The sequence below is a fragment of the Rhinichthys klamathensis genome, unplaced genomic scaffold (genome assembly GCF_029890125.1).
Source record: "Rhinichthys klamathensis goyatoka isolate OS25496 unplaced genomic scaffold, OSU_Roscu_1.1 h1tg000578l_1, whole genome shotgun sequence".
In the NCBI taxonomy this organism is placed as follows: Eukaryota; Metazoa; Chordata; class Actinopteri; order Cypriniformes; family Leuciscidae; genus Rhinichthys; species Rhinichthys klamathensis.
In genome coordinates, this window is record NW_026607042.1 from 422,317 (window position 1) to 444,798 (window position 22,482).

General features: G+C 41.1%; 3 protein-coding genes across 4 annotated transcripts in view; 2 read left to right on the forward strand and 1 right to left on the reverse strand.

Moving 5' to 3' along the window:
- Window positions 1-327: 327 nt before the first annotated feature.
- On the forward strand, window positions 328-10,671 carry sirt7 (sirtuin 7). Its single transcript, XM_056239998.1, has 10 exons — window positions 328-456; window positions 997-1,134; window positions 1,826-1,930; window positions 2,961-3,031; window positions 3,114-3,186; window positions 3,628-3,726; window positions 5,383-5,619; window positions 7,075-7,155; window positions 7,236-7,342; window positions 10,412-10,671. The coding sequence occupies exons 1-10, from the start codon at window positions 343-345 to the stop codon at window positions 10,611-10,613; spliced, it is 1,227 nt and encodes a 408-aa protein (XP_056095973.1). The 5' UTR covers window positions 328-342; the 3' UTR covers window positions 10,614-10,671.
- Window positions 10,672-10,983: 312 nt separating this feature from the next.
- On the reverse strand, window positions 10,984-13,026 carry rbbp9 (retinoblastoma binding protein 9). Its single transcript, XM_056240000.1, has 5 exons — window positions 12,901-13,026; window positions 12,758-12,800; window positions 12,560-12,665; window positions 12,126-12,211; window positions 10,984-12,036 (listed from the first exon to the last, which is right to left on the reverse strand). Exons 1-5 carry the CDS (start codon window positions 12,994-12,996, stop codon window positions 11,813-11,815), a joined length of 555 nt encoding a protein of 184 aa, XP_056095975.1. The 5' UTR covers window positions 12,997-13,026; the 3' UTR covers window positions 10,984-11,812.
- Window positions 13,027-15,524: 2,498 nt separating this feature from the next.
- The window catches only part of arhgef3 (Rho guanine nucleotide exchange factor (GEF) 3), a 118,000-nt gene continuing 111,042 nt past the window's right edge, over window positions 15,525-22,482 (forward strand). For both annotated transcript variants that reach the window (XM_056239990.1, XM_056239991.1), the window contains exon 1: window positions 15,525-15,652. In XM_056239990.1, coding sequence (XP_056095965.1) covers window positions 15,621-15,652 — 32 coding nt within the window. In that variant the 5' untranslated portion in view covers window positions 15,525-15,620. The remainder of the gene's footprint in view (window positions 15,653-22,482) is intronic.

Genomic DNA, 22,482 nt, shown 5'->3' on the forward strand with positions numbered 1-22,482 from the left:
CATGAGCCAACTTTTGACGCAAACGCACATCAAATATTTCAAATAATTGTTGTATGTTTATATATATAATATGTAAATTTCTGTTTATATATAAAATGTTTTTTTTAACCTTTTATATGATTATTTCGTCTACTTAAGCTGAGAGCCACCCAGCTAAACAGCTAGTTTGACCAGGGCGGGAAATAAATAAATAAATATATTTATTAATTAATTAATTAAATTAATTAATTAAAATATATGAATTAAAATGATTAAATACACTTTTTTTCTCCGACACGGTAGAAAAAAAACTTTGTTTTTTACCTCGCGATAACGACGAGAGGGGTGACGTCATCGGTGACGATGTCCAACATGGACGCGCAAACAAACAGCGTTGGCTCAGCGCGAGCGGAGAGAAAAGAGCGAGAAAAGGAGAAGATCATCCAGCGAGAGAAACAGCGACACACGGTCAAGACGGTATGAACACCAGATATCATCTTATTCATCTCATTCACATGAGCACAGACGGTAGCGACTCGAAACACAAATAAAGCGGTACAGCCGGTGAAAATGCTAAGGTTGCCAGCATCATATTCATATGGTTTGAGGCTTTATTAACGGCCACACCTTCCCCTACCTTTAAAACAATGCAAATATATTTGAAAGCATAATGTTATGTGTAGCTTTATTCAGCAGAACACCTGTAAAACTAGCCAATTAACTCAGTTAAAACCCTACAAACATCGTAGTTTCGACCAAACTGATGATTTGGTGCCACGAAAGAGTCCAAATGAAAGCAAGATTTCGAAGTCTTCTTGCAGTGTTTCCAGGAGATGTCATGTTATTCATGACGTTGCCGTAGTAACAGTTAGTGTAAGTGTAGCTGTTAAAGCACTGACCAGTTGCAAGAAAACAGACCTCTGTTTGTGAAACTGGTCACGGGCCTTTGAGTCAGTGTCAACAGAACAGCTGAATCATGTAAAGCATCAGGTAAGAGGTGTGTGTGTGTGTGTGTAGATCTCTCAGATCCTGCAGAAGAGTGCTGGAGAGCAGACGCAGGAGGAGCGAAGGCTTCTACAGGATCATCAGGACACAGTTCAGGAGCTGAGCCGCAGACAGAGCCGGAGACGCCTCCTGCAGAGCAAACTAGAGGAGGTACAGCTCACACACACACACTATACAGCTCACACACACACACTATACAGCTCACACACACTCCTCCTCTTCATCCGCTCACACACACTATACAGCTCACACACAGTCCTCTTCATCATCCGCTCACACACACACTATACAGCTCACACACACTCCTCTTCATCATCTGCTCACACACACACACACTATACAGCTCACACACACTCCTCCTCTTCATCATCCACACACACACACTATACAGCTCACACACACACTCCTCTTCATCATCCGCTCACACACACTCCTCCTCTTGATCATCCATTCACACACACACACTATACAGCTCACCTCAGTCTCCACTCGTCTTCATCCGCTCTCACACACACACACACACACACAATATTCAGCATGTTCAGCCTGATTAGGATCTGTCACATCATGAGTGTGTGTGTGTTGTTGACGAGGCTTGTGTGTGTGTGCTGCTGACGAGGCTGGTGTGTGTGTGTGCAGGTGTTTGACGAGGCTGGTGTGTGTGTGTGTGTGTGCAGGTGTTTGACGAGGCTGGTGTGTGTGTGCAGGTGTTTGACGAGGCTGGTGTGTGTGTGTGCAGGTGTTTGACGAGGCTGGTGTGTGTGTGCAGGTGTTTGACGAGGCTGGTGTGTGTGTGTGCAGGTGTTTGACGAGGCTGGTGTGTGTGTGTGTGTGTGTGCAGGTGTTTGACGAGGCCGAGAGCCTGCAGAGGAAGGTGAAGCAGCTGGCGGAGGCGCTCCAGCAGGCGCAGCATGTGGTGGTGTACACCGGGGCAGGGATCAGCACGGTACGCCTCTCTCTCGTGAGAACGTCCTTGTGTTCGGCCTGTCCCGCGCTTGCTGTAAAGATGGAGGAAGAGGATCCATGTCTCCTAGCGTACAGGAGTGTTTCAAAGAGCTCTTGTGTGAACGCAAGGACATGTAGAGCGGGAATCAGAAACCCAGAGCAGAATGATGACATGATGATCACTGCACACACTCCTGTGGTTTCATCGAGTGTAAAACTACACACACACACAGTGCAGTCATTTACAAGTACATACACACACACTGCAGTCATTTACAAGCACATATACACACACAGTCATTTACTAGTACCTGGAGTAAGACACATTCCTTGAAATGGTCGATTTATTATTAGGACTTTATGATACTATTTATGCGGAAACATGATTTTGACAGGTTTTCATACGCCTAAAAACCCCTGGGAACCTGTTCACACATCTGAAGTATTCCTTGCATTCTGGAGTGAATTTTATTGTTTTGGATAAGTTTCATTTATATATTTAAAAAAAAACTTTTAAATTATTTCCTAACATTCCCTTACTAACGAGTTGTGACAATCGTAGCTTAATCTTACAGTTCAGTCATATATATATATATATATATATATATATAGTTACAAAGCTATTAATTATTAGCTGTGTAAGTAATGTCATATTGTAACTGTGGAGGACACGGGCCTCCTGGTCAGGTCTGGCTCCTCCATTATTGCATGTTTTCCTTTATTCACCATCAGAGGGTTCGGGTTTGCTTGCCGTAGTTGCCCTTGGCTTCGTCTCGATGAAACCCCAACCCACAGTGATATCCCTGCATTTTCATGTGTGGACAACGGTGAAATTGACGTTTTGATCTCATGGGGAAGGTGTTGACACACACACTGATGTTTTGTCTGATTTTGGGCTGATTCCCCGAACACCTGCACACGAACACTCCTCGGCTCTGGATGAGTCGTATAGGATAGATATATATCTGTTATCTTCCATCTGTGTGTTGTTTCCTGGTTCTCAGTAAGTGTGTGTGCTGTGTGTTCCTCAGGCCGCCTCGATCCCGGACTACCGCGGGCCGAACGGCGTGTGGACTCAGCTGCAGCGGGGCCGCTCCGTCAGGTGCTCTCAGGTCTAACTACGCTTGCATTTACTCCTCCTGCTGCCACATGTTAACCTCATCTGTGTGTGTGTGTGTCCGCAGCACATCAGATCTGAGTCGAGCTGAGCCCACGCTCACACACATGTGCCTCTGGCTGCTACACAAAGAGAAGATGGTGCGTGACGACACAGTGTCTGTGTATTCGCAGAATACCCTGATACACTCATGTTAAGCAGGACAATAGCAAAGCTTGGCTTAAACCGTATCATATTAAATATTAAAAAGTGGATTTGTAGTACATCGTACTTTACCTGCATGCACTCACGTACACACACAAGGAAAACTGTATTATCACACATATCTGTACAGAAAGTTTGTTAGATACGAATGCCGACTCATGTTGGCTTATATATACTATATAGCGAATCTCAACTACTTAACTTTTATTGTCGCAAAATATAAACCATATTATTGCCCAGCTTTAAATGTGACATGAAGATATTATAAACATCATGATTTTCTTTTGAAGCTGCTTGTAAACCGTGTGTATTTTGAAAAGCGCTTTACGAATCCGCTTGGCTTGAGTGTGTGTGTGTGTGTGTGTGTGTGTGTGCAGGTTCAGCACGTGGTCTCGCAGAACTGTGACGGTCTTCACCTGCGCAGTGGCTTGCCCAGACACGCTCTCTCTGAACTCCACGGGAACATGTTCATCGAGGTCAGGCACAGCTCTGACGTTTCAGATCAGCCATAAATTCAGTTCACATGTGGCCCTGGACCACAACACCAGTCTCGAGTCGCACGGGTTTATGTGTGGCGATAGCCAACAATACACTGTATGGGTCAAAATTATCCATTTTTCTTTTATGCCAAAAATCAAAATCAAGTAAAGATTATGTTCCATGAAGATATTTTGTACATTTCCTACCGTAAATATATACACTCACCTGAAGGATTATTAGGAACACCTGTTCAATTTCTCATTAATGCAATTATCTAATCAACCAATCACATGGCAGTTGCTTCAATGTATTTAGGGGTGTGAAAAGGGAAAAACATCCAGTTTGCGGCAGTCCTGTGGGCGAAAATGCCTTGTTGATGCCAGAGGTCAGAGGAGAATGGGCCGACTGATTCAAGCTGATAGAAGAGCAACTTTGACTGAAATAACCACTCGTTACAACCGAGGTATGCAGCAAAGCATTTGTGAAGCCACAACACGCACAACCTTGAGGCGGATGGGCTACAACAGCAGAAGACCCCACCGGGTACCACTCATCTCCACTACAAATAGGAAAAAGAGGCTACAATTTGCAAGAGCTCACCAAAATTGGACAGTTGAAGACTGGAAAAATGTTGCCTGGTCTGATGAGTCTCGATTTCTGTTGAGACATTCAGATGTTAGAGTCAGAATTTGGCGTAAACCGAATGAGAACATGGATCCATCATGCCTTGTTACCACTGTGCAGGCTGGTGGTGGTGGTGTAATGGTGTGGGGGATGTTTTCTTGGCACACTTTAGGCCCCTTAGTGCCAATTGGGCATCGTTTAAATGCCACGGCCTACCTGAGCATTGTTTCTGACCATGTCCATCCCTTTATGGCCACCATGTACCCATCCTCTGATGGCTACTTCCACCATGTCACAAAGCTCTAATCATTTCAAATTGGTTTCTTGAACATGACAATGAGTTCACTGTACTAAAATGGCCTCCACAGTCACCAGATCTCAACCCAATAGAGCATCTTTGGGATGTGGTGGAACGGGAGCTTTGTGCCCTGGATGTGCATCCCACAAATCTCCATCAACTGCAAGATGCTATCCTATCAATATGGCCCAACATTTCTAACGAATGTTTTCAGCACCTTGTTGAATCAATGCCACGTAGAATTAAGGCAGTTCTGAAGGCGAAAGGGGGTCAAACACAGTATTAGTATGGTGTTCCTAATAATCCTTTAGGTGAGTGTATATATAAAATAAATAAAAATTTGTGAGTGAATGCAATCATGAGCATAAATGCACAACTATAAAGGCGATTTTCTCAATGTTTTGATTTTTTTTTTTTGCACCCTCAGATTCCATATTTTCCAATAGTTGTATCTCGGCCAAATATACATCCTAACAAACCATACATCAATGGAAAGCTTATTTATTCAGCTTTCAGATTCATAAATCTCAATGTCACAAAATTGACCCTTGTGACTGGTTTTGTGGTCCAGGGTCACATTTGTCTGGATTCACTCGTTTTAAAGGGTAGCATAAAGATCTCAAAATCTGAATTTTCCTGTTTTAGAGTTTAGAAAAATGTGATTTACAATCCGTTCCTGTGATATCAGACTCATTTTCATGTTTCCCCGTGGTGTTCCCGTGTCCCACAGGTGTGCTCCTCCTGCTGCCCGGCGCGGGAGCTGATCCGTGTGTTTGACGTGACGGAGCGCACGGCTCTGCACAGGCACGGCACGGGCCGCCGGTGTCCTCACTGCGGGGGGGAGCTGAGGGACACCATCGTGCACTTCGGGGAGCGCGGGACCCTGGAGCAGCCGCTGAACTGGAGCGGGGCGGCGCAGGCGGCGCAGCGGGCCGACCTCATCCTCTGCCTCGGCTCCAGTCTCAAGGTGCGCGCGTCGAGTCTCACACCGAGCCTAACCACACGCCACGCGATTCCAATCATGCGCCTGTCCACACCAGACACACACACGGTAGAGTCTGCGATAAAAACACAGCCAATCAGAAGAGCGCGAGTGAGTGTGTGTGTGGGCTCTCTCGGCAAGCTCCCGGCACTCGCAACTAAACGGAGAAGCACATAATCAAATTTATGAATATTACACCATTTTAACATTATTAAAAATACATACTGAGCTACTGAAACAATCTTGTCATAGAATACACTTGTCTGTTAAAGCAACACTAGGTAAGATTTTTTACCTTAAAATAATGTTTCCAAAATGTTTCAGTGGTTTATCAAGTCTAATGAGACATTAGAAAACTACAAATTTGACTTGCTTTACGTCAAGCGTTACAATAGTCATTATTTAGTTTTTCTTCGTTTCTGATGTCGCAATACATCATACTTTCATGAAATCATGCATCATACTCTACCTTGTCTGTGGACATCGTTCATTCCAAAGCCGGTGCTGGATAAACAGCGAGCGTGCGTGCGACAGTCGGATGCGCTAGGCTAAATTATTTACAACAGTGGTAATGGACAATTCCGCTTCCAACCTGTAGGGCGACCGCAGAGGAAAAGTTACTTGTTGTTGCTTTAACAATTTGACAGTTTGAACGTTCTCGTTTACTTTTATTTATTTTGAAGATATGAGGTATTGTCCATTGTTGCATGCGGCTATAAAAGACACAAAATGATATTCAAACTCACACAGACGCTTTTAACATTAAATAAAGCACATAAACAGCACCTGAGATTATCATTGCCGCACTTTGTGTTTGTTGATCCAGCGCGACGTCGCGGAAAAATAGAAACCGTTTCTAAAATAGAATCGGCGTGTGTCGCGGCGTGTCGGGTTAGCACAGAAACTCTGATGAGCATGGAAAAGGAGCCTTGTGTCGTGGTTAGCACAGAAACTGTGATTAGCATGGAAAAGGCGCCTTGTGTCGCGGCGCGTCTGGTTGCTGCACATGGATAAAGCATGACATTGTTTGGAGGCATTGCTTGATATTTTTCCTTGTTATCTTAGCCTACACTGGATATAAAACATCTGTTAAGACAGCTTTTTTTGTGATGTAAAAAATGAAACCAAGATAAATCATTTTAGAACATTTGTTAAGGTTCATAATACGACATTCACACATGATACAGATACAGATCTGGAGGCTTTGAGCAAAGAGTCGTCGAGATGGGCTGAAACACTCCTATCCAAACACACACTGAGTGCTGTGATCAAATCTCATTATCTTTGTTTCAGTGTTTACATCATAATAGATGTTTTATATCCACTGTAAGCAGTAAAAGATGTTAACGCAACATCTATCATGTAGTCGCAACATTTGTCGAAATGCATGTGTGTTATATTAAATGGCGCTGCTTGATTTGATGTGTGTGTGTCCATCAGGTGCTGAAGAAGTACTCCTGCTTGTGGTGCATGAACAGACCCGCCAACAAAAGGCCAAAGCTGTACATCGTGAATCTCCAGGTACATCTTCCTCCATAAACTGCTCATAATCTCTGATTACATGATTTAACAGCTTGGTGTGTTCTCCTCGTTTATGTTAGTGGACGCCGAAAGATAGCTTGGCCACTCTGAAGATCCATGGGAAGTGTGACGCAGTGATGGGTCTCCTCATGGAGGAGCTGGGTTTGGAAGTTCCCGTTTACAACAGGTGCGACCCACTAACTGTTAAACACTGTTAGCATGCTGTAACATAAGCGGGCGATGTTCCACTGTCTGTTGTAGTGATGCACCGACATGTCACCAACCGAAGAGATGTGGCTGAACCTGTTTTGGAGGGCCGAAACGATTGACCGAAGCGGTGACGTCTCATTAGCGCTTCTCTAATGGCACGGTTTCACTGTCTGCCTTATTTGTCCACACAACGTTAGGGGTGGGAATCTCTAGGCACCTCACGATTCGATTCGATTACGATTCAGAGGGCTGCGATTCGATGCTAAATCGATTATCAGAATCTTTTTTTTGTGTGTGTGTGACTATAAATACTTTGCTTTAAAAGTACAAAGTAATGACCCATAAAGAATTAGCGTACAATATATTTTATTAACATTGCAAATAACCAACAGGAAAATACATGTGTGTCTGAACTAGCAGCAGCATTTTTTTGTAGTAAATTAATAATATAACAACGACCGGTAACGTTACAGCCGAGTGTTTTTCCTCCTCTGGCTGGAAACGTGTCATTTGGCTTCATGTGTCTTGTTTCCGAAATATTTTAGTTTTACTCTACAAAGCTTACAACTAGTGTGGCTCTTGTCCAGCTCCTTTCCCCCTTCAACTTCAGAAGCCAAAATATTTCCACACGTCAGCTTTTAACGAGGAGGGTGTTTGGATTTGGCGCTCAGCCATCGCATCCGCGTCTGTTATGTGCACGCCACAGACGGTCCGGCCACTGCACTTCCGCGCTTCAGAGTTCCGTCTTTCGCGTTCCGTCAATATTACGTTATTATAAATATATATCTAAAAATTTTTTTTTTTTTTTGAAAATCGATTTTTGACAATTGTGAATCGATTCAGAATCGTCCACGTCCGCATCGCGATGCATCTAAGAATCGATTTTTTCCCCCACCCCTACACAACGTAGATGCGCTACATCAGCTGTGTGGATGCTAGGGCTCGGAGAATAAATCGGTTTCCTAGCTATCGCGATTAATTTTTTGATTTTTTGATTTTTTTTACAATTTTTACGAAAAAAAATCTCTTTTTTTATTCCAGAAATGATATCAATTCAAATGCAATTGCTTTATTTTTGTCCTTGCTTGTAGACGAGGTTGACAGAAGTTTGCCACTTCCGTTCCAACAGAGGATGAAACGTGTCGTTACTCGTTACCTATGAGTGTTGAGTGTCGTAATATCCCAAGTGGAAGAGACTGAGCTCATATGCTGAGAGAGAGATAAGACAGTCCTCTTTAAAACACTGTGATCTCCATTCAAACACACACACGATCTTCTTTCAATTCGTCTGTCTATTAAACTTTGACCGAATCTAATCGCAACATTCAGATCTGTGTCGTCATGAAACCGCTTCACAAACAGCCTTTTCCACCCCATAGTCTCATTATTTCTGTGATGCCGTTGTTCAAATGATCATAGAAGGACTGGGATAAAGGTTAAAAGTTCAAATATGACACTGATGTCTACGATAGCGATCAAAATCAGCTTTGGATAGAAACGTGGCGCTTAAAATAACGCATTTATCGATTACATTGTTTCGCCAAGTGTCGACAAGTGACTGTTAAAAAATTTATTTGTTTTTGAATCATTTATTCAAGAGAATGTAGTATTGTATTGTATTGAATGTAGTATCCAGATGCTTCTGAAATACATTTTGTTTTTGTAAATATGACTCCTCTTATACATCAGCACAGTCTGTATAAGTGTATGATGTAGCTTTTCCCCATGGTCTAGTGTTACAAAAATTGCAATATCGAATCGCGGTTCTTAAAAAGATTGCAATCCGTCTGGTATCGGCACGCGAGTATCGTGCTGCTGTCGCATCGGGAGATGGTGTGTGTCCAGCGCTAGTGGACGCAGAGCTGGCCATGTTGAGCTTTCCATCTAATGCATCTTCATTCTCATGAAAGCAGATCTTTTAGTCTACGCTGCCTTCAGTTGATGACCTACAATCCAGTAATACTTTTGGTCTTGTTCCATTTGATATGATACAATGTCTGTGCTTTCAAATTGACTGTGGTGTTGATGCTGTTTAGTGTGGCGCAATCAGCCGTTTCAGAATGAGTTTCTGTGCATCACTAGTGTAGCAATGTCTCTCTCAAAGCCAGCAGCTTTCTGTTGGAGAAGTCCAGATCTGTGTGTGGTAATCATTCGGCCATTCCTGGTTGCGTGGATTCCTATTGAAACAGCTCATCTGACCGCACCTTTAGTTAGCAGGAAAGTTCGAGAAGCCATGCTATATGCTGAATATCGTCAATATCTGCTTTCTTGTCTTTTAGTCCTTTATTATGAGAACTTCAGAAAATCTACAACTATTACTGATTTCACTTATTAACCCTCTGGTGTGGCAGTCGAAAATGACAGATTTCTTTATTTTATATATATATTTCAATGAAATAAATGTACTATAGTTTAATAAAATATTAAAAAACATTATCAAACATTATGTATTGTTTGATGATTTTATGTACTAAATTATATTTATGCAGTAGATATAATCCATTTATGCACTTTTTGTGCATAAAGGTGAAATGTCCAACTGAAAGTGTTATAAATCTTGAATGCTGAAGTTTGGTCTCTTTACAGAAGAGACAGCAGATTGTTGTGAAAGTAAAACATGACAGAAGTTTAAGTTTATTATGAAAAATGCACAAAAATACTATTTTTAAGTTTTATCTTTGTTTTTGTTTTTTTTATATTTATTTCCCAAAACATGTTTAACTCTAAAACCGCAGGAAAATCAAAGCCATAAATCTAAAGCTGTTCCACTGTGAGGTTGATATCTCCAGAAGTGAGCGTTCAGTAAGAGTGTTGTGGTGCAGTACCCAACTGGGGGAAATCTTCTCCCGTTACTATACAATTCCCCAAATGCTATTTATTTCAGTCAAATGTGAGCGAACAGGACCAGAGGGTTAAAGGCAATTGTTGAGCACATTATATTCATAATATAACATGGCCTCAAGCCTGATTGCGTTTAATACTTTTACATTTCTGCATTTGGCAGACGCTGTTTTTGTAATATTGCCATTATTTCGATGAATAACAGATCGCAAGACCCCATCTTCAGCTTGGCTAAAGCACTGGGTCCACAGGAGCAGGAGAGTCACTCTCGTGAGGAGATAGCGCCCCCTGGTGCTCTGGAGGAGGACCCGTGTGACGCGCAGGCTCAAGGCCAGGGCCCTGCGCTTCAGGGCGGATGGTTCGGCAGAGGATACTCCAAAGCCAGACGGAAGAGGAAGACCTTATAGATCCTAAAGCATGAGACGCCACACACACACACGCTCCGACGCCGGACACTGAGAGCGTCACACTGACGCTCTGTTAATGACACACTGTTATTCATCGAAATAATCTTCAGTTATTCTGCTTGAAGAAATGTTTCTGATGGATGTGTGAGGTTATAGAGAACTGCTTTTCTGAAACCGTAGAGCTGTATGCCTCTGAAAACAACAAGGGAAGGTTTATGTGTGAGCAGTTTGGCTGGTTTACATGATGCTTTGGTTTTGATGATGCACTTTACTTCCAATCTCAGGTTTATAGAATAATCAATATATGATTCTCATGACAGCAGTTTGATCAGAGATACCTCTTTTTGGTGCCGTTTTAAAAATAAAAATGTTTACTCACCCATGTTGTTTCAAACCCTGTGGAACAAATTTGCATTTTGAGCTAAAAAAGTACCGTTAAAGTCAATACAAAGTCTTCTGAAGATGTACAGTTGCTTTGCATGACAGGAAGAATAAAATTGCTGTTATAAAGAACAAAGTGAACTACTTTAAGTTCCCAGGAAGACGTTAAGACCATGTGGATGAGTAAAATGATTTTTATTTTGGGTGATCTATATAGATAGTTGTTTACAAGAAGTCAGTGTTACTGGATTGAGTAAAAATGAATGCTTTATTTCAGTCCACTATTAAAATAATAAGACATACCATTCCTCAACAATATAAGAGAGGGTGTGTACTTTAATCAAATTAGATATTTATGTTGACTTAACAAACGGTGCTATAACTGATTAGAACCAGAACTGTAATCTTTTCTGTCCAAAAGTAGGACTTGACCTGTACATGTGAGGATTAAACCCTGTGTGTCAGTATAATCGTAATAACCAGAACTGATAAGTGTTTGCACAGTATTAAACTGTTGAGTTGGATGTTGTTTGTGTTTGAGAACAACTGCTGTAAGTGCCATTACTTTTTTGATTTTGTATCGATTACTCTGTTTTGTCCTAGTTTACATGGGTGTTTTATTTCAGATGTTTGGATTTCTAAAACTTGATTTACATCATGTACTGAAACTCAAAATGGCCTGTTCCCAATTCATCCACAATAATAAACTGTCTTCACTTCTTGTAAAGTACAAATTGTTTTTTGGCCCCAGAGAACTAAAGCACTGACTTCCAGCACATCGATAGTATATTTTAAATACACAACTTCTCGGTGTGTGTTTAGCTGTTGGTTTTGAGCTTTCTTATTGCGTCGATGAGCTCCGGGAAGGCTGTGTTCTGGAAGTGTCCACGATCTGTATACTTGTATAAATCTGTCTTCAGTCCATCGGCCACTTCTCGTTGCTCTTCCCAGGGCAGAAACGGGTCGTCTGTGGATCCAAACTGAAGGATGTACTTCACGTTTGTTCTTATCTTTTCCCATTCCCATGGCCGGCTGAAATATCCTGAGCGTCATAAGAGAAGATACATCACACACACACACTCACACTGACGACCAATGATGCCACGATGAGGGATTTTTATTCAAACTCACCGCTCTCACGTTCATTCTCATCTCCCAGATCTGATGTGTACGCGCCGACCAGAATAATGGCAAACACTCGGTGTGTTTCTGCATACCTGTTGAAGCACACCACAAACAAGCAATCATGTAGTTTATAGAGTGATAGTGATAGAAATGATCACACACGTGACACAGATGTGTCTCTGAGTGTTTTACTTTCATTGGTTTTTCAGGTAAAATGATGAATCACTCATGATCAATGAGATTATTCAACTCGATTTGACTCGAATCATTAGGGGAGGAAACAAAAGAAATGTAAATAAATACATTGATAGATTAATTAAATAAGTAAGCACAGAGCTGATTTGCTGGTAAACACTTTGCTCATAGATGAATTAGTCCTGATGAATCGGATCGTTTCGAACACGAATCGAATGATTCATATGAATCGCTGAGTCGAGTACCTCATGGCTGCAGCGGCTCCTGAACTGTGTCCGATGATGAGTGTTTCTTCATCACATCTCAGGTCCTTCTCCATGAACGGCAGCCAGATGCTCTCTCTCGCAGTCACTGTCAGGTTACACAGCATATTGTAGTATAATACCAGAAGCATGTCTCATGAAGTCAGTGTAATGCAGTCATGTGATGTGAATGTGAACTACCAGGATCCGGCATGTTTCTCAGCGCGCATGACACATCTGGAATCTGTAATAAAGGTGCACACTTTAATATTCGGGCTGAAATGAAACATCTCTGTCATTATAACAGCTGAACGGGTTTCAATCTCTTGTTGAAGTCATCATACCTCGTTTATTCGTTTGTTTGCCCATCCATACCAGTTGCAGTGCTCGACATTCCCTGCTCCGTTTCCCGGCACGATCACAGCTCTCTTCAGAGGCATTTAGCACAGCTTTGGCTCCTCACGGAAGTAAACACGACTGACACGTGTGTGTGTGTGTGTGTGTGTGTGTGTGGAACACTGAGGCTTTTCTACTTCCCGACATTGAGTTGTGATAGCGCCACCTGCAGGCAGTTTCTCTCCACAGATTCACACACTCTTTCTGTCAGCGGATCGACATGAAAAGTCACATTTGTAAAATAAAAAGTCACAAGTACCCGATGACCTGTAATATAGTATATGGATCAGCGCAATAATCCATACGGCTTGCAGGTAAATAGTTCAAATTTTTAGTAAGTGTTTTATTATACTTTTTTTAAATTATTAATTTTATTTTTACACTGCCTAGTGAAAAATAAATATACTATGTATTTGAAATGAATTTATTTTATGCTAAGTATACTACAAATAAATGTGCATGCATGTACTTAATGTAAATATTAGTTGGTATACTAAACTGATATACTTAAAGTCAGCTAAATTGGAACAAGTAATTTTGTGCTTAATTAGGTTTCCAAAAATAGTGCCGAGGTCCAACTAAAGATATACTGAAGTGTATTTGATTGTGCTGAAGTGGAAATGCAAGTAGCCTATATTTAGGCACACTTTAAATATCTTGCATTTTAAGACTTATATTATACACAGATCATACTATCCTTACTAGGCCTAATATAGTGAGTGATATTAAAACACATTTTAAGCTTAATATTAATAAATGTGCATTGTGCAATAAAGTAGCCTACTCCACAAAGTTTCATTATAATATTTATATCAGTAAGCGATATGTCAGTAAATATTATATGGATTTGTAGTATAAAAAAATAAATATATTTTAAATACATTGTGGTACAGGTTTGGTTTTTTTCACTAACTGTCTTTATGATAGAGGCAGGAAAGAAGTAATGGAGTTTAGAAAAGCTAAGCAAATTACCTTTTTAACCCTCTGGGGTACTTCGGGACAAAAATGTCCCGAAGCGTTTTTTTAAAAAATGTTAAAAATTGTAGCTTCATCGGAATGGTCCGAAACTTGGTGACTTTTTTGTACTTGGTATATGAACACCCAAAAAAATTGGGGACAGGTTTTGAAAAGTCTAAGTGGTCGTAAAAAAAAATAGTCACACTCAGGACCTTCGGGTCAAAGATGACCCCCATAGGAAATGAATGGGAAATTGGCAAAAATGTAAAAATACAGAGTTTTTTTGTGCATACAATCTACCAAACAGCCAGGATGCAGAAAAAAAACACACAACAGTGAAGGGGTGAATCTCTTAAAACAATGGGTGACAAAAAAAATTCCATTTGTTCTCTTTATAATGCAATGTTCAGGTTTGACTGTATTATAAAGTAAAACTGCCACTTCAAATTACCATTTAAACCAAAGAAAAAATACAAATAAATACAAAAATAGTCTTTGAGAATCTGTTATTATATATTCAAATCAACAACCTGAAAAAAATTAAACAATATGTGAAAAAAACCACTAAAGTGTTTCTACCATAGGTTTCTAGAGAGCTGTAAATCCACTAGTGGTAAAAATGTGCTATTGCGTGATAAAAATCCTCAGTGTGTCCACCAGATGGCTCCGATCTCATTTCAAAAATTGCTTTCATGAGGCTTGGACTTGACTCTAAAATGAAATACAGCTTTAATAAAAAAAATTATTTTATTATATATATATATAAATTTTCTATTACATTCAATGGGAAAAAATGGGTCTTAATTATTGCATAAATATTAATTTTAAATCATAAAATTATCTCAAAACACCAAAAAAGAAAAGAAAAAATATTATTGAACAAAAATATATTTCATTGATTTTACTCAAAAAAAATGTATCTTAATGCCGCCCTCCGGGTCATTTTTGACCCGAAGGTCCTGAGTATGATTCTAAAATGAAGTACCCCAGATGGTTAAACAATAATGTTTGTTAACTTATTTGTAAACACCCTCTCTGTTTTTTAACTGGTGATTGGTAAAGTAGCGTCGCAAGGGGGCGTACTAATACCGCACACTAGCTCTCTACTACTGATGGTGACAGTGGCACTATATAGGCTACTCGGTTCCCAGATTCAGCATCTATAACGTTATCTGCCCATTCTAAGATTGACATAGCCTACATGTAGGCCTACACATTTAATGAGAAATATTGTTACAGTGAAACAGATAGTAAAATGATCTGAAACACATTTCTAATGTTTCATGGATGCAGTAAAACTTTAAAGGAGAGCATAATAATGATCCATGTCTGCTCGTGGAGGGTTAGTGGGACACATCCGCGTGACCTGTCATCGGCAAACCAGACCTCTCCCATCCGACTGAACTGAAGAGAGGAGGAGTGTGTGTGTGTGTGTGTGTGTGTGCGCGCGCGCGCGCGCTCCTGGCGTGTCACAACAGTACAAACGAGGAATAGGAGACCGCTAACATTCTCCCTCAAACGCATCTCCCTTCGCATCAAAAGTCTGATGCGAAGCGCTTTAATTTGATACTTTTACATGTTTTGTGTTAAACTATGCGAAACATGTGAGCACGCATGCGTGTGTAAGTGAGTGTTATCAGTCAGCTGTATCGATCTGATGAACGCCTGATGGTGTGAAGTTCTGTTCTGACTGGATATATCTACAGATCCAATGCAAAGTGTCGGAGCAGAGGAAACATCAGGGTGAGTACTAATACATCATCAAATAAAGACAATCTATTACTGGCCGATATCTAGATTGTCAAAATGGACACATATGTATGCTTTTTATGAATTAGAAGGCATTCACTGATAACAAAAATATGTTGAAGAATGTTTCGCTATAACGTTCCCATAACGTTGTTCTCTCAACGTTGTGAAGAAAAACGCTCTATGAACGTTTTGAAAGCATTTTTAAAGTCCAGATAACTTTGAACACCGTTCTAATAATGTTGCTGAACGTTTGTCCAGAACTAAAGTTCTGAGAGCGTTCTCTGTTATTAACGCGTAAATCTGTCACTACTCCTTACCAAAATACTTGGCTTTTTGGATGATCAAAGCAAAAGTTTGTCTTCAATTATCTTTTATGCTTGTTAATTAAATTATTTATAGCTTAACTCAAGAAAACGTATGTTATACCCCATAGACTGCATTGAAAAATTAACATTTAAAAGATCATTTAAATGTGAAAAAAATACAATTTATACAGATTAAACCCTGTCATGTCTCTCTGCAAACACATGTCACTGCTGAACCTGTTCTATAGCTTTTCACGTGCAAACATAACATGGTGGAATGCTGTTATTCTGTCGTTTTTTATTGCAGTAAAAAGTTTCACGCTGGTCCTGCAAGGCTTTGCTTGTTGAGGGCTCCAGGCTTGTTTGGTTAGTTTCTGGACTAGATCTCAGACTCATGCAGTTGCTGGTTTTCAGTTCTGTATGATTCGACATGTGAGAGTCTGTCATGACAGCTGTGGCCGCGGATAGGACTATACTTTTATTCCCTGTATATTTAGATACCGCAACAGATGTCTCGGTGACCTGGTGGGGTTCAAAAGTCACTCTGTCTATAAAGATATGATCTTGTGCACCAGAAGGACAGGTGAACACTGATCACTGGTCACGAGGCAGCAGATCGCTCACCTGTCCTGTCGAGTGTGTTGTCAGGTGTTTCCTCAGACCCCATGAGGCCAACAGTCAGTCTATCCGTGAGTATCCACGACTAGGAGGTTTTCGAACTGCCCTGGCCAGCCAGAGACGAGACCCTGATGGGCGAGGAGTGCAGCGAAGCGTGCCGGGTCATAATCCCCACGCTAATGCTTGATGAATGTGTTCAGAATAACCTTCTGACCAGCCCTGATCCTCACGGCCCTCTTCCTTGGTGGGATTAGGGAAGTTTTCTTTGGTCTTTTCATGGCAAGTTCATGGCAAGCCCAGGCCAGGTTCTACAAATGTGTGTGATTCCCATCGCACTCTTTCTCTCCCACCATACATATACCCTCCTATATATCTCATAGAGCTCACGATTATGTGTATTATATTATTTGAATGATGATCTCTGTTATGTGAATTAACAGCACTGTAGGTTGTGTTTTAGGTGACAGGCACCAACATAAATATCATATGGTCTCAGTGATCTTAGTGATCTCCAATAAGGAATAACTGAGAAAATTGTCACTATTTACTCTCCAACATGTCATTAAAATATACATTGCATCATCGCACGCCCTGATTTTGCTGAGTTAGACGCGTTCCTGGGTCAGCAAATTTAGTTGATTCTGGTCTGGAAACCCTATCCTGTGCTAACCCTATGCTAAGCCTAACCCTATCCATAAGTAATCCTTAAAATAAGAGGGAAATGATAGGTGAATAACACTGATGTTGAAGCACCTAACTCTGGTTGTAAGCCTGAACTTGACATAAACTTTAAACTTGTCCCTCTGCTCTGATTGGTTGATATGTTGCTCCAGGAACATGTTGCTCTTGGTGAAATCACTGCTTGCAGCCTCACCTCATCTCTCAGAGAGTCTGAAAACAGTTCGATAGAGTCTTTAAACCCCTCCTTTCCGTGAGCTTACTCTGCTCTGATTGGTCAGATGGCCCAGTCTGTTGTGATTGGTCTACTCTGCTCTGATTGGTCAGATGACCCAGTCTGTTGTGATTGGTCGACTCTGCTCTGATTGGTCAGATGATCCAGTCTGTTGTGATTGGTCTACTCTGCTCTGATTGGTCAGATGACCCAGTCTGTTGTGATTGGTCTACTCTGCTCTGATTGGTCAGATGGCCCAGTCTGTTGTGATTGGTCTACTCTGCTCTGATTGGTCAGATGACCCAGTCTGTTGTGATTGGTCGACTCTGCTCTGATTGGTCAGATGATCCAGTCTGTTGTGATTGGTCTACTCTGCTCTGATTGGTCAGATGACCCAGTCTGTTGTGATTGGTCTACTCTGCTCTGATTGGTCAGATGGCCCAGTCTGTTGTGATTGGTCGACTCTGCTCTGATTGGTCAGATGATCCAGTCTGTTGTGATTGGTCTACTCTGCTCTGATTGGTCAGATGATCCAGTCTGTTGTGATTGGTCTACTCTGCTCTGATTGGTCAGATGACCCAGTCTGTTGTGATTGGTCGACTCTGCTGTGATTGGTCAGATGGTTCAGTCTGTTGTGATTGGTCTACTCTGCTCTGATTGGTCAGATGACCCAGTCTGTTGTGATTGGTCTACTCTGCTCTGATTGGTCAGATGACCCAGTTTGTTGTGATTGGTCGACTCTGCTCTGATTGGTCAGATGATCCAGTCTGTTGTGATTGGTCTACTCTGCTCTGATTGGTCAGATGGTCCAGTCTGTTGTGATTGGTCTACTCTGCTCTGATTGGTCAGATGACCCAGTCTGTTGTGATTGGTCTACTCTGCTCTGATTGGTCAGATGACCCAGTCTGTTGTGATTGGTCGACTCTGCTCTGATTGGTCAGATGATCCAGTCTGTTGTGATTGGTCTACTCTGCTCTGATTGGTCAGATGCCCCAGTCTGTTGTGATTGGTCTACTCTGCTCTGATTGGTCAGATGACCCAGTGTGTTGTGATTGGTCTACTCTGCTCTGATTGGTCAGATGACCCAGTGTGTTGTGATTGGTCTACTCTGCTCTGATTGGTCAGATGCCCTAGTCTGTTGTGATTGGTCTACTCTGCTCTGATTGGTCAGATGACCCAGTCTGTTGTGATTGGTCTACTCTGCTCTGATTGGTCAGATGATCCAGTCTGTTGTGATTGGTCTACTCTGCTCTGATTGGTCAGATGACCCAGTCTGTTGTGATTGGTCTACTCTGCTCTAATTGGTCAGATGACCCAGTCTGTTGTGATTGGTCGACTCTGCTCTGATTGGTCAGATGACCCAGTATGTTGTGATTGGTCGACTCTGCTCTGATTGGTCAGATGATCCAGTCTGTTGTGATTGGTCTACTCTGCTCTGATTGGTCAGATGGCCCAGTCTGTTGTGATTGGTCTACTCTGCTCTGATTGGTCAGATGACCTAGTCGGTTGTGATTGGTCTACTCTGCTCTGATTGGTCAGATGACCTAGTCTGTTTTGATTGGTCTACTCTGCTCTGATTGGTCAGATGGCCCAGTCTGTTGTGATTGGTCTACTCTGCTCTGATTGGTCAGATGGCCCAGTCTGTTGTGATTGGTCTACTCTGATTGGTCAGATGGCCCAGTCTGTTGTGATTGGTCTACTCTGCTCTGATTGGTCAGATGACCCAGTCTGTTGTGATTGGTCTACTCTGCTCTGATTGGTCAGATGACCTATTCTGTTGTGATTGGTCTACTCCGTTTTGCTCTGATTGGTCGATCGCTTACAGCGGTGTAAGAAACGAAACAGTAATATTTTTTGTATTCTCTATTTTTGTTCATCCATTGAAATTCAAAAAGTACATAAAGACATCGTAACAGAACCAAGCTGTTTCATTGAAGTCTTCTAAACAGACACGCTCACTTTATATGATGAACAAATTTAATTTACGCTTTTATTCACATATAAACTTTTTATTCACATATATATGGTTAACATGTTCGATCAAACATGACGCGCATGCAGGAACCAATGAGCTTTGTTCTCACGTCAAGCATTCATGTTGAGCCTCTGTTCCACTGTTTGCTTCTCTGTATGAGTCACATGGGTTTGAAATTACACAAGGGTGTCTAAACAATGACAACATTTTCATTTTGGGGTGAGCTAGGTGAACTGTCCTGATATGAAAAATGAAATGTGAAAGTTCCCACACAGAGGTTTGTGAATTCCAGGGTTTTCTCATTTTGAGAATTATTACATTCAGGGAGGAAGTAAGAGTTTGCACAGAAAAAACTCCCTTTTTTCCCACACAGGGAGTAACAGGTCAGGTGCTGTCTGTGCACGCTTACTCAAAGCTCGGTTCATGAGTCTCTATAGAAACACTGTATCATAACAGACATGGCCTTCATCACTAAGCCTGAAGTGATATCAGAATGTTCCTTTCCTCACTTTATAAGCAAGGAGATACAGTGAAGGTTCACACAGACAGACACAAACAACCCTGAACAATACAGGCCTGCCTGATCTAACACTCAGTGTAACACACATACGACTAGTTTCTCAAACTACTGTGACCAAAACCTAGCTGTGTTAAATGTTAAGTTTTGTAACTAATAGTTTGAATTATCAATATAATTATGTATACAATGGCACGATGCAAGCTGATTGAAACACTTTTGACCATTAAATGCTGCAGTCCAGAAACATCTTGAGGACCTTCAGGCCATGGTCTCATTCAGAGTTTAATATGCAACAGCGTTTCCACATACAGCCTTTTGTCTTGTCTGTCGGAGTTTCTTCTGAAAATGGCATCAAAATTCCCTTTGGTTATTTTTTAGGCTTGGCCTGAAGAAATTCATCTGAAATGTTTGTCTAACACTGATTGCAAATGAAGAAAACTTTAGTTAGCATTGTAATCTTACATATTCTAGGTATAATCTGAGTACTTTTTGATTACTTTTGAACTAACTCGTTTATCACATTGAGTTAAATAGGATAATCGTGTACCATATTGACATAGAAATATTTTATCAGTTCTTTGTTATTAACAACATGATGCACATTGAATATAATATTACGTCAGGGTTTCCCAAGCACGTTTGTAAGTTGATGAAGAGCTAATAATTAATTAAATCATAAAAATGTAAAGTTGAAAAGATAAAAAATAAGAATTAGGGATAATCATTACATTTTTGAATAATTTACTTCCATTATATGACATTCATCCATAATCTTGCAATCCATAAAAAAGTAACTGTTTGTAAGTGTTTGAAAACATTACAAGTGCACTAATTTAATAATCCAGATGTAATTAGTAACTCGCCAGCACAGTGTTTTATAGGATGCAAGTGCCAAATTGCAACTTTGAATATATAGACCCTCCCTATTTAGAGTGCCAAATTAGTTTTACCATGCCAAAAAAATGGTATGTTTTTACCATACGTTTTTATGAGCTACCATAGACTCAATACATGTGTTTCTTCTATCAAATATATAGTTGGTTCCTCCTTTTTTACTGATAACAATAAATGTTAGTCATAGTTTTGTGACAAATGAGTTTCCCTTCCAAGTTCTGACTGAGGCTGAAAGTGGAACAGATGGGAAAGGCCTTGAAACATGGGAAGTGAGTAATTGTAAATGTAGAGTTGTAGTTTGGAGTCGAGTTACTGAATCAGATTCTCTTCCAGCTGTTGAGCGGCTCAGTTTGCACCTCCTGTTCTTCTCACATACTCACTCTTTCTGCTTTAACTAGGAGTCCGCTCCCTCGTGGCCTGCGGCGTGTTAAAAGAGCTCGCCTAATCCAGTCGTCAATCATCAATTATTACGTTTTGTTGACACTGTTTTTCCATGTTGGAATGGATTGTGTGTCTGTCAACTGTCAGTCACTGAGTGAGGATGGTAAAAGAAGTAGAATATCTCATTCTGATAAAATGCAATTGTCTGTATTTATTTGTGATTGGGAAAAACCACTGTGCCACGATTGTATTCCTCCACATTTGGCATTAAGCTGTTGTATAGTGTCTGCTTTGGGCTTCTGCACCTGCTGTCCACGCCGAGACCGGCTCAGCTGTGACGATGCCTGGCAGAAACTGACAGCTGGACTTCTGCCCACATTGCTCTATTGTATCTGTAACTGGCCTTGGCAACTTCAGCAGTGGAAAGTAAGGGACACTCTCAGTTTCTTATTGTGGTAAAATAGGTGTTTTCTTTATACTGCATGTGTCACACAAACCAAACTAAAATCACTTTAAGCAAAACATTTCACTGGAAGATGTTTTTACACATTGTACACGGCAGCTTTTCTTCTGGGTAAGAGATCGCAAACTGAGATTAGACCGATCAGCTGTGAGGAAAATGAAGTGACATACACTCACCTAAAGGATTTTTAGGAGCACCTGTTTAATTTCTCATTAATGCAATTATCTAATCAACCAATCACATGGCAGTTGCTTCAATGCATTTAGGGGTGTGGTCCTGGTCAAGACAATCTCCTGAACTCCAAACTGAATGTCAGAATGGGAAAGAAAGGTGATTTAAGCAATTTTGAGCGTGGCATGGTTGTTGGTGCCATACGGGCCGGTCTGAGTATTTCACAATCTGCTCAGTTACTGGGATTTTCACGCACAACCATTTCTAGGGTTTACAAAGAATGGTGTGAAAAGGGAAAAACATCCAGTATGCGGCAGTCCTGTGGGCGAAAATGCCTTGTTGATGCTAGAGGTCAGAGGAGAATGGGCCGACTGATTCAAGCTGATAGAAGAGCAACTTTGACTGAAATAACCACTCGTTACAACCGAGGTATGCAGCAAAGCATTTGTGAAGCCACAACACGCACAACCTTGAGGCGGATGGGCTACAACAGCAGAAGACCCCACCGGGTACCACTCATCTCCACTACAAATAGGAAAAAGAGGCTACAATTTGCAAGAGCTCACCAAAATTGGACAGTTGAAGACTGGAAAAATGTTGCC

Excerpts from the sequence above, each read along its gene's own strand:
- sirt7 (XM_056239998.1), top strand. The coding sequence starts at position 343 with ATGTCCAACATGGACGCGCAAACAAACAGCGTTGGCTCAGCGCGAGCG. Across the intron at positions 3,187-3,627 it reads TGCTACACAAAGAGAAGATG|GTTCAGCACGTGGTCTCGCA; the intron begins GTGCGTGACGAC and ends GTGTGTGTGCAG. Across the intron at positions 5,620-7,074 it reads GCCTCGGCTCCAGTCTCAAG|GTGCTGAAGAAGTACTCCTG; the intron begins GTGCGCGCGTCG and ends TGTGTCCATCAG.
- rbbp9 (XM_056240000.1), bottom strand. The coding sequence starts at position 12,996 with ATGCCTCTGAAGAGAGCTGTGATCGTGCCGGGAAACGGAGCAGGGAAT. Across the intron at positions 12,666-12,757 it reads GAGAAACATGCCGGATCCTG|TGACTGCGAGAGAGAGCATC; the intron begins GTAGTTCACATT and ends GTAACCTGACAG. Across the intron at positions 12,212-12,559 it reads GGAGCCGCTGCAGCCATGAG|GTATGCAGAAACACACCGAG; the intron begins GTACTCGACTCA and ends GTGCTTCAACAG.